General features: G+C 39.1%; 1 protein-coding gene across 2 annotated transcripts in view; it reads left to right on the top strand.

Moving 5' to 3' along the window:
* Positions 1 to 16,379, top strand: part of lrp1bb (low density lipoprotein receptor-related protein 1Bb) — a 412,476-nt gene that overhangs the window by 269,340 nt on the left and 126,757 nt on the right. For both annotated transcript variants that reach the window (XM_037539357.1, XM_037539356.1), the window contains 5 exons: positions 193 to 287; positions 735 to 884; positions 13,297 to 13,437; positions 14,086 to 14,211; positions 15,226 to 15,357. In XM_037539357.1, coding sequence (XP_037395254.1) covers positions 193 to 287; positions 735 to 884; positions 13,297 to 13,437; positions 14,086 to 14,211; positions 15,226 to 15,357 — 644 coding nt within the window. The remainder of the gene's footprint in view (positions 1 to 192; positions 288 to 734; positions 885 to 13,296; positions 13,438 to 14,085; positions 14,212 to 15,225; positions 15,358 to 16,379) is intronic.

Genomic DNA, 16,379 nt, shown 5'->3' with positions numbered 1-16,379 from the left:
TAATTTGACCAGGGTGTTCAAACATTTGCTTACAACTGTATTTGGGAAGTGATGTCTGACCACACCCAACACGAACTTTCAGGTCCTGTTGAGTTCAGACAAATATTTCAAGCTCTAAAATGCACAACTGCCTTACTTGACTTATACAGTAATGCATTGTTAAGTCCTTTCACTTTTGATATCATGCTGCAGAAAGATATACTGGACAGATGGGAACACGATAAATGTAGCCAACATGGATGGAAGCAACAGGAAGGTTCTTCACCAAAATCAAAGGGAACCTGTGGGTAAGTCTGACTGTTCATAGTCCTCTGGAGAATATATTTCATTCTCTCTCTGATGAACTAAAAACACATCAGAAGATGATGGCCATGAATACAAACAATATACTCCCTGCTAATAAATCTTCAATAGGTGCTTCTTACTGCACTCGTAGCTCCAATATCCTTCACTTGTCACTATCGATATTTACACCCTGTCAAACACTCCCCATGTCTGCTTCTAAAATAGTCTTTGATGGAGTTGCCTTGTGGACAAGTGATTTAGTATATCATGCAGAGGTCCCCAGAATTTTAAGCTGCAGACGGCTGGTTCATGTCGGGATCACACAAGCAGTCATTTTGAGATTACATTCTCCCCTTTGATGCAATCCCTGCCAACATTCCTGCCCATGATGCAGAGAGTAGATATGGGGCCCTATGAGTTTTACACTTAACCTCTTATTTCCTCTTCAGGTCTCTCAGTAGACTTTCCTGCAAGCAAGCTGTACTGGATCAGCTCAGCTAATGGCACCATCAACAGGTGTAATCTGGATGGCAGTGGCTTTGAGGTGATTGAGACCATGAAGAGGGACTTAACCAAAGCCACAGCTCTGGCAGTCATGGGTAAGCGGAACAGCTTTTACTCCCATAACAGTGAGTTTAGGGTGGCATTTAACACTGAGGTGTTAAAGGATTTTAACAGTTCAGTGGTTTAGCCTATTGTACGTCCAATGTTATGTTGGATTCGTGACAACTCGGAACTTTCTACTTCCCAACATTAAGTGTTTGACTCTTTGAGGTTAGAAAAAAATGGATGCTCACACAAAGCTAGAACTTTTTAGGCTGCCAAGTATCCATAAAAAGCTCTTTTTATTGTGATTTGATTTTAACAGTGGAGGTAGCTAGGATAATATGTATGACTATGCAACATCACTTGTGCTTCCAGATCCAAACCTCATATCTCCAAAAATGGCATTTTAGGAAAATGATCAATTCTTGAAGTGTAATGACACAATGTTTTTTTTTTTCTATTTATCTTAAATAAACAAAAAAGACACAAGATTCAAGATTTTATTCAGACAGTGACTATATGCTGTAAATAATGTTGGCATATTTATATGATCAACCTCACATCTGGTAAGAGTGAGTGTCAAATTGAGCACAATATGCTTGATGTGCAGTTAATCAAAATTGTTATAGTCAAATTGAAACTTTTTTAAGCCAAGTTAACAATATAAAAATCATTAAAGAAATATTTTCAGAACTAGTAACTGTAGTTGTCTGACAAATATTCATAGGTAAAGAGTTCCATTGAGTTCTTTTGGTCCGAATTAACATAAAACTATTTCTCTCGTTGTTTTATACCTCTGGAAGATTCAGTAAGCCAACACATGATGATCTTAAGACCTGATTTAGAACATAGTCTGCCAGGCCTTCTAAAATGTTTAGTATGAAACTGAAAAGAGAATGTGAGAGATTTTGTGACCTACAGCAAACCCTCTGTGGTTTCATTTCCCAAAACATATATTGCTGAGAGAAGCAAAGAACAGTATGAAAAACAAATGAGATTTAACTGTTACCCATGTATATGCTCTACTGGAAGCAACATAGCTCATCAATTGGGAAATAACTTTATGCCTGAAAGTAAAGCACAACATTCACTTTCTTACATCAAAAAGTGGAAAAGGCTAAATATGATTGATTTTTCTCCAGATGGAGTGGGATAATGAAGACTGGCTGTCTGAGTAGACACCCAAGTGATGTAGAGCATCTGCTTTTTAATCACACTGTTCACATTAGGCTGGGTTTAAGACTCAAATTATGATTCTTTCCATAGCCCAGAAACATTAACTCAGGGGATTAGAGAGAGCTCTTGCAGAGGGAGCACATTCATGTTGGCAGTGATCAGAGGGGAGAAGTAGTGTCAACTTTTTTTTTTCCCCACACAAAAAACTAATGAGTGTGGTAAAATGCAGAGAGTGCTGTCATTTTGGAGTTTCTACTTTTTTGCTTGCATGTTTACAGCTTATGTTCCTGGCTATGTTTTGAACTCGTTTCCTGGCACCTTTCTCAAGTGCACCTGGACCATTTTCAACCAAACACGCTTTCATTGAAATCCACTGAGTGCAATTATTCTTTCCTTCCCTTAAAGTGAAGAACGATAACTATGCAGTAAAGTATTAATTGCACTAAGTATTAAAGTGCAATATCATCTCCCTAAACCCCAGTCTTAACCTATTATGGTGACATTCTGTAAAGCTGTTAGGTTAATCTTGGGGAAGCCTCTATATTCGTATTCTGCATTACAGCAGAGAGCATAACTGAACAAACAAGGCTCTGTAAGAGACCATAACAGGCTTTTAAATGTAATTCCAGCTCAGGATAACATATTTAAAGGCCTAATAAGGAACAGCCCAAGTAGCATCATGGTTAGCCCCTTGGCTCCTTGCTAACAGAGAAAATGATAGAAGTACATATTGCATGTTTTAACAGGTTCTGTGATTTTTCTGTTTTCACAGTCTCAAAATCTGGCCCGCTCATTGCTGCAGTCCCAGACTGTGGCTCTAAGTTATTATTAAAAGTGAAGCTGAATAGAGGCCACCAGAAAGACTAATGACATACTTTCAAAGAAGTAACAGGCTACAGCAAAATAGGAAAATGATGCTTTCACTGGGTGCTATCCATCACAATTAGTATGTCTTTGCCACCAAAAGAAAATGCTTTCTGTTGCTTTTCCAGGGGCATCAGAGTCTGTTCAAAAGACACTTACGTTTGCTATTTGTGTAGCATCAGTCTGAAGGGGAACTAATGGGACTTGCGTGGGGTTTTATTTTCAGTTTCTCGCTGAGTGTCTGCTCATGTACTTACTTGCATTGTAACTGAACACTCTCATCTCATGACATTTTTAGATTTGTTAAACATGAAATGAAAATCGTCCATTTTCACCTTGTTAGTTTATGTCCCTGCTCATATGAAGCATGAGTCATTGTATTATTGCATTTAAAAGATTTTTGTTTGCCCATAATCTTCCATCAAAATGTAACCAATTCTGCCCTCCTCCTAAACGCCTTCAGATTTTTATTATGACGTTGCTGTGCACCAGCGCACAGGGGAAAATACCATTAATCAATATCACCTTTCACCTCTTCCTCCCACTACCCCCACCTATCATGAGCGAACATGCTCAAATTATTTAGAGACCCTCATTAATACAGTGGCTTGCTCAAAATTAGACAATTCTAACGACAATCTGGTCAGAACTTTTTATTTTTCTTTTTGAACTGTATCAGTCTTCTGAGAAATGATTGCTACCAGCTCACTTTATGATGCAGCTGAGCATTTAAAATAGAAACACTAAATCCCTTCTATACTTCTGAACTTCTTACTTCAGGCCAGTAAGAAGAAGGAAAAGAGCTAAGGCCAGCTAACTGTTTGCAAGCCTCTTTATGGTGGAGGTTGAGTTGCGAAAAGTGAACATTCTTAGCAGGTTTCAGGAGACGTGTTTGGCAGCTGGTAATAATGCCATTTTCTTTAGTTCATATGAAAAAAATAAGGTGATGGATTAGATACAGCATGTCCCTTGTGTGCACTGATAATGTTATCCTCTTTCTTAATCCATAAAATTTCAAATCTCTGAACTCATTGAGGCTGAAGTGTTTTTGCTGCTGGGAGCTGCTCTGTTTTGATTGGCTTGCAGAATTGAATCTTTTAAATTTAAGCAATCTTTCTTCTAATTAGTTTATGAGCTTAAATGCACATTTATTCTTGATCTGTAATGGGTGTCGAAAAACAAAGCAGCTAAGCAAAAGTACTGTATTAGAAATCAGCTCAAGTAAAAATAAAATGATTATAATGAAAATTATGCAAAAAAGTAATATACATAATATACGGTAATAAGACCAAGTGAAATTCCTTCGTTTCCACCTCTGGATATCTGACTTACAAATTCTGAAACAGTCCTTTCCCCAAAACAAGCTTCATTTTTGTGAGTGGCTGTGACAACGGAACAACTAAACCAAATGAATTAGCCAGAAAAAAAAATCAATAAAATTTAGCAAAATCTGCTGTGAAATGCTTTACAGACTGGCTGAAAACAAAACAACATTCAGGTTCATCTGACAAGTTTCATGGGTCTATCCATGATGCATCATTTTTTGGTTAAAGGAATTGCCAACATTAGTGCATATTTGACACAATATTCAGGGCTTTGGTGCTGTATTTTTGCAGAACTGTTATATAAAAGCAAAAGAACACTGAAGGTCCTGCGTTCATCTATGGCACTTGTCTGCAGCCAAACCACAGGCATGATAAAACACAAATACACATTTAAATACATAATGGTATAAAAGTTGAATGCATTGATTTCTGCTTTACCTTGAATTTAATCCAGAACACAAATTATAACACCAGCGCAACCTATTAGAGACACATAACAAGTAGCTTTCCATGCCAAGTTAATTGCTCTGGCAGAGAGAGATCAGCATTTTAGCAGGTTTTCTGTGCTAATGCTCAGATTTATTTTGAGATGCAAGGTTGGAGATTTTATGCAAGGGCGTTTTGACAGATCTTCAGCAAACAAGTTTATTGCTTTATTTTATTTTGGAGCCATTCCACAGCATATTACTAGAGGTGCCAATGGTACCCATCACAGAGCCACTACAACAGAAGGTAAACAGGGATGTTACAAGTACATGTAGCAGCTTTTTCTGGTGAAAGTGTTATTGACAGATGGCCTTTGTCGAAAATTGAGGTGATTATTTATTCTCCACAAGGCCTTTACCGAGACCTTTGCTTCGCTATTCTTTTAGTTCTTAAGTGCACTGCTTTCTTTGTGTGTTTGTGTTTACACATGCGTTCATGTGTCCCTGTGTAGGTATGTCTGTGGGTGGAAGGATGGTCATGCAGTCATGTGTGTGGGTGTTTGAGTGGGCAGGGTTTCAAGAGTTTTTAAAGTTTTATGTGTAGCAAAACTATCAAAAAACTCACATCCACTTTTCTACCCTGAGCAGGTGTACATTGCGTGCCTTAAACCGGTGTTTCTCGGGGGCCCCAGAAAGACCACATTTTTGTTCATTATCTAACTCCCAACACAGAGGGTTAGAGCCAAAAGTGTGGACCATATGAGGTACCCTAAGAGCAGTTTGAAAACACTACGTAAAGCAGTTTTTCAGTTTTACAGGTAGCAAAAGTCAATTTAAACAGATTAACTTTGGAAGAATACAAACACAGTAAATACAGTAATGCAAAAAAGGCCAAAAGTAAACTTTTTTCACACAGTCTCTGTAGGATGGGTGTCAGAGACTCAGGACCAGATGAACATATGTGAGAACTCACAGTATGAAATGTGCCTTGATATGGTTGTCATTGGCACTTGCAGTGTGTCTGAAATTAACAATCACTTTGCCAAGGCTGTTGCTAATTATGTGGACCGCTCATAGGACCTCCTGCTAGTTCTGCTATGTTTGTGAAGTGCAGGGTTCAAAAGGCACAACAAAATGATGGAGCAACAGGCTTGATGCAGAAAATAAAACAACGTTCTTTCTCACCAAACATTGTTTCTCTCAAAACATTGTAAACGGGTATAATTCTTCTCTGACAGTAACACATATTGTGCATCAAGGCACATGTTGTGCAAGGCCTTTTCATGTACATACATCTGGCCCTGAGAATTGAAATGTTGTTGTTCTGTTGATAAATATTCTTTTGGTACATGTTCAAGGCCAGTGCCCCCATCTAGCCACCATGATTGCTGCCATTGCTAAAGCAGCTCTCCTAGTAACACGGTTTGAGACATTACTTTTAATTTGTGTCTGGTTTAAAGAGGCAAAGATAATTCCACGTAAAACTGGCATCAGTTGACCAGAGTTGGTCCGGAATATGCAATGTCCTTGATTTGTCCCTTGTGAGAGTTGCTCAGGTCTGTTTGTTTCTCCCACATCCAACATGTCAACTATGAGAGCCAACTGTTCGCTCCCACCTTTAATATATCCCAATCCATGATGATAATATATGTATGTTTGTATGCAAGACTGTACAAAGGTCAGACCACACTTCATTTATTTAATTTCCAGCCAAAATGGCCAGTGAGTACATGTGAATCATTTTTCATCTTCAAGAAAACATGTATTTAACAGAAGAGTATGCATGAGCAACAACTAAATATAACATGAACATTTTCCGTATTTAGTGTGTACACCTGTTGCCTTTATTACAGCTTCCGTTTTTTTTTCCTTTAACTTGCTTTCGGTTTTTCCCAAAAGATTTGCAGGTCCAGAATACACACCTCCAAGTTCAGTCTTACAAGTTGATTGCATTTTCTTCCTCTCCCAATCCAAGTAATCCCAAACACATTCAGTAATGATGAGGTCTAGACTCTGGGTGGGCATTGTTCTGAGAACACTAGCAGCTTCTATGTTTGATATGGAAATTGTTTTCTTTTTTGTGTCCGTTTCCTTTTCTCAGTAAGAGCTTATTGACAGCTAAACATCCTTTCAGATCTTTAGCACATCTCACATCTTAGTCATCTCACAATGATAGAATGGATCTCAGATCTGTTTTTTTTTTGTTGTTGACAAGAGTGTTTTTTCTCAAAAATAAAAGCTTTATTTACTGTTTATCTAATGGTAACAGTTTTGGTGGTCTACCAGGTCCTGCACGGTTGTTAGGAGACCCTTTTTCGATGTATTGAAAACTTTTTTTTCTCAGTTGTTTTCTTTGACTTTCCTGTTCTTTATGCAAGTGGATTATCTTACTTCAAATTCCTTCAAAATTCTGGAAAATGAATAACTTGTACTTGATGGCCATTTAAACTGTACATTTAATAAATGCAAGATGGTCTCTGATTTTTGCACGGTGTTGTATATGGCACAGAATTTGTATTTTATGTCAGTTCCTTCCATAATATGCAGGCAGAATGTGTTCTATTTGCACCTGAAACTGGTGCAAATGGTTTGCTACATCTGTCTCTCGGTGCTGTTTCCCATGGTAAGACTGCTGATGCTCCCAGTTGCCAAAGAAAAAAGAGCAGAGTCCTTTTAAATCTCCTTGGTGCCTTCATCATGCATTATGGCACCATGAGGCAGGGACTCATTGTGATGTATAATGTTGCTTTCAACCATATTGATCTCTCATTTGTTGGTTATCTGCACAGAGTGAAAAAAAATACAGCCATTAGAATTCTGTAGTTTAGGTTTAGCTCATTCAAGGTTAATCAAAGCTATTGAACTGATATGAAACAAACAGCACCCTTCCTAGCCCTCTGATTTTCAGAACCGGCATAATCGATTAGCCATTTGGGATGCTGCGTCAAGGGTCGTCCCATGACGACGCCTGTGTAGATTGGACGAGATTGGGATCTGAGATCTTTGGCCTGTATCTTAGCCATCTCTGTCCCAATGCGGGCAACTTAATTGAAGGGATTTACCAAGGTTAACCATCATGCTATGTTATCAGTTTGTGCCTCCCAAAATGCTATCAGATTGTAGCCACCCGCCATACACATTTCCAGCATCCAACTACTGTTCAAGTGCAAAAGCAGCAAGTGGTGACAGACAGGTTCTATCATTACGGAGAGATGTGGAGGGAATATATATACTCAGCAGAGCCCCACATGTCAAGTGGGGTCGATATAAATGCTGGTTGTTTGATACAGGAAAAAAAAAGAATACCAGCATCACATCAAAGTCACAGCCCCAATCAAGCCATGAAGAGGAAATCGAAGAGCATGATGATTGAAGAAATTAAAATAATTTTACTGACATGAGGCTGATCTGCAGCCTCCTTCTTGCAGCTAATAGGATTTGACCACAGAAGTAAGTGATGGCCCCTGTTCAGAGGTGCGACCTGGAGACCTCCTTTTTGTCTGTAATCAGATCAAATGCTTAAAGTGGAAATTGTTCCTGATGAGCAATGCTAAGGCAATCATACACAGTGCTCAATCCCGATGGCAACAAATTAACACCGACAGTGCTGGTGACCCATGAAGGCGATTTGGAGGGTCAGACATTTCGAAGGCAGCTTGTAAGATGTCATTTTCATCCTCAGCAATTGATCCAGTCAGAAAGCTGAGATGTGACTCCTATCAGACTGTGATGGCAACGTCCACTAGAGCAGCTCTGGGCCCATACACTTATAATCTTGAAACCCAGAACATTGCACAAGCTGTGTAACTGAGATTTTTCCTGCCTAAAGCTATGGTTGTTCTTGTCTCATATATAGTTGATCATCCAGGACATGTACACATTTCAAAGTTTGCTTCTTTAGTTTTACACTACACTCTCAGCAATAAAAGGTCCTAAATTGCCATTGGGCCAGTAGTCCTGTTGTCACTGGGGTGGTACTTTTAAGGGTGCATCTTCAGTACCTTTAGTAAGGGAACGCAATTATACCATATTCCATTACTATTATATATTTTTAAATTGCACTGTGACTCTGTGGACTGTGTCTTGAATCCAGGCCTTCCATTTTATTTCTCTGTTTTAAAAGATTTGGTTATGAAAAGGTATGGATGTACACCACTCCCCTAGGGGAAAGAATTTTTCAAAATACAAAGTTGGACCTTAAGATCATTACATTTGCATTGTTTTGTACTTTGATGAACAAAAAAGTACCTGTACAGTAACCTTTTCCCTGACGTTGTAGGGCTATGATGCCTTATAGCCCTAGTGTAAAACTAAAGAAGCAAACTTAGTGTTACACCACAGATGTAGCATTGTGTGTACTACAGTGCTTTGAAAATATCTTGGGCAACATATGTAAACATGTAAAGCTGTTAGTCAGGGCAGTAAGCAGTTATATACAAATATACAAAAAGTTATATTAAAAAAAATACAAATAAACAATTAAGAAATTACTTGCCATTTGATGTGGAAGGAAGCCCAGTGCCTGCAGTCACCATTCAATAACTAGTCAGATCAATTAGTCAAATCAGTTGAGCTGATGGATTTTAATATATATAAAATTGGTTTACTATCACTACAGCCATCCGTGGCTTGGTGTCCTAGAGTGCACAGTTGGCCTTGCTCTATGTGGGTGGGTAGGATGCCCCCCATCACTCAACGCGATGCTAGTCCGCACAGGCGTCTGTTAGCTGATGTAGCAGATCTGGTGGTTGGCACTTTCTTCCGAGGGGGTTCAGCTGTCCAGTGTTGATAGCATTGTGGGATTGGGGGTGTCCTAACAAGCAGGTGGAATCTCCTAAACTGCGGAGATAGTTTTTTAAAAAATGAAAAAACAAAAAACAATTGGTTTACTACCAGTATAAGCAGCTGCTTAGTAGCTGGTATACTTTTACACACTACACATTCCTAAATCAGTAACCCTTTATTTTACAGTGCCTTAAGTTCTAGGTAATTATTAGCCAGGTAATTATAAGGTGCAAACTACAAAGTACTAGGTACAATTATGTGCAAAAGTTTTGGTGCCCCTGATCAAATGTTTTGTACATGTCTTCTACAGAGGACACACTTCGGCACAGTTTAATGCACAATTACTCTTATTTACTGAATTGAACATATTGGGAAAAAAAAACAAAAACAAAATGTGGCTTGTGCCAAATTTATGACGCATTTTATATTTTATGTTCTGTTTTTTTCTCAGCAATAAGTAGAAATTGTGCTCTACATTTTGCAGTAAAATCTCATGCTTAAGTTTGGTCTCTGTAGCAGATCATCAAAACATGTAATTAGACCAAGAGAATTTTGCTTATACAACTGTAATTATTTTGGGTAACATGATGATACAGTATATGACATTCTAAATTATACTGGAGTACAAAACAGGTTCTAGCTATTAACCATATAAGAGTGAGGTATCATCTCCAAAGTACTGTATAAATATAATTGGGTAAAATGACAGTAGGTAACTAGACAGTTTAGAAAGCAATGATACAAGGTCCTTTATCATGTACCACAGCTGCTGTACTGCTTGAACACATGATGTTATAGAGAAATTTAATGTGAGTCTGTACTTACTTAGGAATAATGTTTCTTATACTGGATAACTGTATGGACAATACATTTGCTGTAGTCAAATGAAGATCATTAGTTTCTATTACTTGTTAGCTGCATTTTCCTAAGGAAGCAAACTCCAGATACCTATCATGTTTTGGCTGTTCATCTATGAATAAAAGGAAACTGCACATTGGATTTTTAATTGAATCCAGAGTCTCCTGCATTTCCTTCAAGTTACACTGTGCAGTTATTGTTGAATCACAGACATGCCTTACTCCAGATCTTTGTCTTGTCTCCTACATTGAGATGTTATTATTTAAGTTAATGTTTTTAAGTGCTGTTAGATCCTACAAATGTGTATAAAATCTACTACTGTGATTAATCTGTCTACCAACAATCAGATTTCATTCCTACATAATTAATAAGAATTGTAACTTTCTCTGTGCTGTGGTTGTGTATAGATTGCTCATGTCTAACAACTGTAGATTACTGGACATAACTAATGCAACTATCACTATATAATGTCCAGTTATTCTTTCAGTGAAATGGCCACTTCTCTGTTAACATCCTTATGTTTCAATCATTTTGCTGCTCATTTTTATCTTTCTCCTTATAAGTATCTCAGATCAAGGTCACCTTTTCCCCGGCTGCTATGAATTTGTATTGTATAGCCTTCATTCTCATGCCCCTGGTCCCCTGCTGTCTCGGGGCCGCCTGCCTCTCTGCAGCACAGAGGCGTAGTCCAGGCTCAGTGCCAAGAACAATCTCTGTGCTCCTTTGTGGCATGCTCAGTCTTCCCGAATGGAAACAACACAAGGGCTCGCTATCTGCAGCGCCGCTCCGAGATCACTCGCACCGCGCAGGTTTTTGTGAATGGAGAGAGACCTCATCTCAGGCCAGGGCACGTCGCCAGGCCGCCCTAAAACTCTGCCTCATTGACTCGCACGGGGAAGGGAACATGCATAATGCTCAGGCTCTATCTCGGTCTGTGACTTCCAACACTGTATAGTTTGTGTTTACTCCTGAGCCGAAGCACACCCAGCAGTACAGCAGCCCTTAGGCTTCCATATGTGGAGTGAGCACACAGTACATACTGCATCTTTTAATGATGCACCAAGTCATTCAGAGTGTTTCAATGTGAAATATTCTGTCATGAAGAAACTTGCCCTGTCGGAGTTGTTCACAGTGGTGGTGATAGGAACCAGACATCTAAAGCCACTAAAGGCTACTTCACAGAAAGTTATTACGTGGAATTATTATGGATATATGCTCCATGAGGCCTGAGATGATGGTTTTAAAAGAAGATTTTGGCCAATATATTTGAAAAATAATTCATGGTGAGGGGGTGGGTATGTGCAGGATATAATAAGAAAATAATATATATTTTTTTCATATTTACTACTATTGTATCAATATCATCATTAGTACATAAAAACTTAGAAAACACCTGTAGGGTCAGTGGTCATTTTTGATAATAAAGAAAATGGCGATATTTGCTTTGTACACATCATGACCCCTGGTTCTTATTACCACCATTTTTCATCAAACCACACTGAAGTTACTTTTTCAAAATAAGTGCATTATCCCATAATTTTGAAAAAAATAGTGTATTGCCCCTTTAAAAAAATGTTGTGTAAGGATAAATATTAATGCTCACGTGTGTGCAATGCTTTTTATTACCATGAGAGAATTGTGCTACATCAGCAAGAAAAAAAACAATACCTAGTCAGAACACTGCGACCAGAGATGACACAGCCTACGTTTACATAACAAACCTTACTGCTGAATTCTGATGTTTTGCTCATCTTTTTACCTTGACAGTTTACATGAATGTGTCAGTGATGCATGTTTATGCTTTGTGTGAATGAACCTGTATCCTGAATGTACCTTTATGTGCACATACTAATCAATAACCTCGCATGAGCGAGTCATGTCTGTCATGAACAACAACAACTAATAAATGAAGGAGCAGCACAAGCCTTCATCACAAAGATCATTAGCTCTGATCAGCTCTCAGCTGTTCATCATTAGAGGAGAAGATAAAAAGCCAGATGCTTTAATTCTTCTTCAGCGTTTGCAGGCAGAAGCATCATGTTTGCCTCTGCTGCCATGCTGCAGACACAGGATAATGATCATGTATGTATGTGTATGTATGTGTATATATGTACAGAGTAGAAAAGGCTGCATGGATTATAAATGAACTGTTCTAATTAACGTTGCATGGCCACAAATCATGTATGTATCCCATCACATTTGAAAGGCTGCATTTACATTAGGCTGAAGTGGCACAAATCAGATTTTCTTTGCCTTAGTGTGACACAAATCTGATATTTTTAGACGTGTGGACAAATGTGATATACAGTAAAATTTGGTCCTAGATCGCATGTGTATCTGATTTGTGGCCATGCGATCCTAATGAGAATAGTCACATTGGAATTCATGTTTTATTTTTTCACTGCGCATGCACCATCAGTCAGTATCAATGTGGCAGCAGCACCTGACCTGAAGGTAGTGCCAGGAAACTGTGCAAAAGCAATGCATCTGACCCTTTCTTGTGTTGCACAGTTGAAACACATATGCATAATATATACATGAAAAGAGCATCAGTGACCTGTTACTTGCCCCATTCACCTGTACTGTTAAACCTTACTTTGTCTTCTCCATCAGTCAGCGTTAAACCAGTCAGCTTCATCAGATATTCATATTCATCAGATATAACGTCTCACTGTTTAAATGTATGTCTCATAACTGCTTATTCATGATTTTTAAAAGCTAATTAATAACTATTAGTAATCTGAAACTCATACAAGTCTTACTGTAAATCAGTACCAATAAAAATGAAAACATTGGTGATGTTTAAGAATGAGAGTGAGAAAACCTTGTTAAGCTATTTACCTAACTTTTCCATGAAAATTAGAATTGTTTTGAATAATTTTATACACAAATCTGGGTTTATATCATTGATTCCGTACTTTTGAATGGTAGTGTATTGGCATGACAATGCCATGTACCCATGCGCCACATGGGCAGGCAGACCTGCCAGTTTGTAGCTTTTTGGGAAATGAATGATTCATCTGCTTTAACAGGTGGGAAGCTGTGGTGGGCTGACGATGATCTGGCCCAGTTGGGTACAGTCGCCAAGCGAGATGGCCGCAACCCTATGGTACTACGCAATAAGACCAGTGGGGTAGTGCACATGAAGGTGTATGACAGAGATGGACAGAAAGGTGAGGTGTGGCAACTGGTGCCAAGTGTGTGTGTTTGGGAATCACTTTGATGTGCTTTGTCAAAATGAGTGTAATGGCCTGTAAAATTAGACATAAATGTAGAAAATGGCTAATTTTTTCAAGGATGTTAGTCTGCTGTTGATTCACTCAAGCATTCATTCTAATGAGTCATTTCCACTGTATATAGTGTGAGAATTACATTAGCTTCGATAACAGAAATATATCCTCCCTTTCTTTTCAATCTGTAAAAGTGCACTGCCAACTGAAGATTTATTGGGGAATCACTTTTCCATTTTGTGAGTTATTACACAAATAATTTAGGGTAATTGCAGCCCCATTAACAGCATTGCCGTGGATCCCACTAAACTGTCCACTCGAATAACAAATGACCATTAAGCAGGCTCCGATGTAAATCTATCTAGCCTCCAAACTTCTCAAGTAGCAATTAGCTGCACTATTCGTATTCGGACCTGTCTTATTACTGTCTGTTTTGGGCTAGGTGAGCTATCCTTGGGATCATGGCAGGATAGATAGCTTCCTACGTATGTACCTTCAGTTATTCAGGGATTATTGTGAAACCTAAAGTATGAGTTTGGGAAAGTTTTGTTGAAGTTTGCACTCTTGTGGGTGTTGTGTTGTGTCTCTCAGGGAGAAATGCCTGCCAGTTAAACAATGGCGGCTGTTCCCAGCTCTGTCTGCCTACGTCTGAGAATACCCGCAGCTGTGCGTGCACCGTGGGCTACAACCTGCGCACTGACCGCCTCTCCTGTGAAGGTAAGCTGTACTGAGAACTTCAGACAAAGCTACAAATGATCATCACAGTGGTTGAGCAGCTAACAAATGCCCAAAGATAGACCTTGTTACTGATACTTTCATTAGCAGCAAAGCTGTTTTACTGCCAGGTAAAGGAAGAAAAGGCATCTAGTGATTAATTGAGGTACTTAATGTGTAGAGGTGCTTAACAACAACCAGTTGAGTGTGTTCCTAGAAATGCATTTAATAAAACGTTAACTTGTGTGAAAATTTGCCACTCAGTCACCAAGTGCTTTTATGTTTAGTGGAAGAACAAGGATTTTATTTTTCTAAATCAAGGGTCTTATTTTGTGTTGTTGTGGAGGGGCACCAAATAGTCACACAGAGTCTTTGTTTTAGCTATTGTTCATTTTTGCTGTTCACCCTGGGTTACCAGTTATTAGGTACATGTGCCCTGTTTCTACACTCATTGGCCATTTTATCAGACCCATCGTACACAGTACTGAGCACAAGTCAAAACAACCCTTCGTCTATTTAATTTCAGTGCCCAAAATGGCCATTAAGTATAAAAAATTCTATTTTCAAGTGATATTTCTGAGAGGATTAGATATAGTACAATCCACTTTCATTGGGAAGGGGAACATTAAATCATTGTTGTCTTTAAATGAAATAAATGAACCGTGGTCTCTGACTTTTGCACAACACTGGGTACACTGTCAAATAAAATAGACCATTATAGCACCACCATAAACCAGTTATTGTTATAGTAGGGGACCATTTTCAGCACAGCATTGACACTGACATGGTAGTACTGGTCAGAACGAGGGATTTACACACATCAGTGAACGAATAATATACCTACCAAACGTATCCAACATAGAGTGGTCCTGTAGTCAGGTACTGACCACTGATGAAGAACTGGAGAACAACCAACATGTCAGTAAACCAAGACACATGTCCATGTCTCTTACTGCATCCCTTTAAAGTGGACCAACAAGGTACATGTGTCTAATAAGGTGACCTCATCTTTCATAGGCCTGAGCTCCTTTCTGATGTACTCTGTCCATGAGGGGGTGCGTGGAATCTCTCTGGACCCCACTGACCACACAGAGACCCTGATGCCCATCAGTGGCACCCTTTTTGCTGTAGGAGTAGACTTTCATGCAGGTAACATCCATCACTCTGTCCATCCCTATTCTCTCTCTCTCTCTCTCTCTCTCTCTCTCTCTCTCTCTCTATGTGTACATTTGTTTGGAGCTGTTCTCAGAATTCATACACTTCCTCCCTCTTTGATCAGTCTCTGTGCGTTCACATCAAAGATAAAGCCTTCTACATATCACATTTTTATGTTGTTTACTGTCAGACATGCAATCTAATATTAGCTGCGCAGTTTTTTACCTGATTAAAGGGGACCCAACAAGCCTGTATATCACATTTGGTCGAGATAAAGGGTTGGAATGGGTTAAGTAAGTTTATGCTGAAGGCACCTTAGATAAATGCTCCTTCATATCTCCTAAAACCAGCATCATAAGGGACACAAAGTAATATATTGGACAATCCATCAAATAGAAGTAAGGTACAGTAGGCAGGGCCATGCACAAGCCCGACGGCACGCTGGAGTTTTTTGTCACTCCATGCATTATTCATGCCATGAATGGGCTGTTCTGAAGTGAATTTGTCACTGCTCAGATGCAGGATGATTCACCCTGTTTATAGGAGAATTCAGTAGTGACAATTGGCATGAAAAGTGAATGTAGGGGAAGCAGTCCTTGTGTGGTGCCCCCAAATTATCATATTAAAAGCTCCTCGCATAAAACAGGCCTTGATTTCTATGAATGTATTCACTCTTCCCACGTGTGTGCTAACGTCATGCTAACGACCATGCCTTTATCTTTCTGTGAGATGCAAGAATATGAAATTACGGTCTTAATTCTATGATTTTCAGAAATTCTTCTGCAAACGAAGAAAAGCTAGGGTGTACTCTTGTGCCCATTATACTGCACATAACTGGGAGTTTTAATAGCTAGTCATAAACGACAAGATCGAAGCTCAATTAGGTCAACCGAGCCGTTAAAACCATAGCCCCCGGCCTCTCTCGCCTACAGTTTTGGGGGACCAGGGAAGCAGGGCTAAAAGTGCTGACCTCAGCTAAAGGGGCAGAATGGACAGATGGTCAGAGAGCCTCTCTA

The sequence above is a fragment of the Pygocentrus nattereri genome, chromosome 6, assembly GCF_015220715.1.
Source record: "Pygocentrus nattereri isolate fPygNat1 chromosome 6, fPygNat1.pri, whole genome shotgun sequence".
In the NCBI taxonomy this organism is placed as follows: Eukaryota; Metazoa; Chordata; class Actinopteri; order Characiformes; family Serrasalmidae; genus Pygocentrus; species Pygocentrus nattereri.
This window is presented reverse-complemented; position numbering and strand designations above follow the sequence as displayed.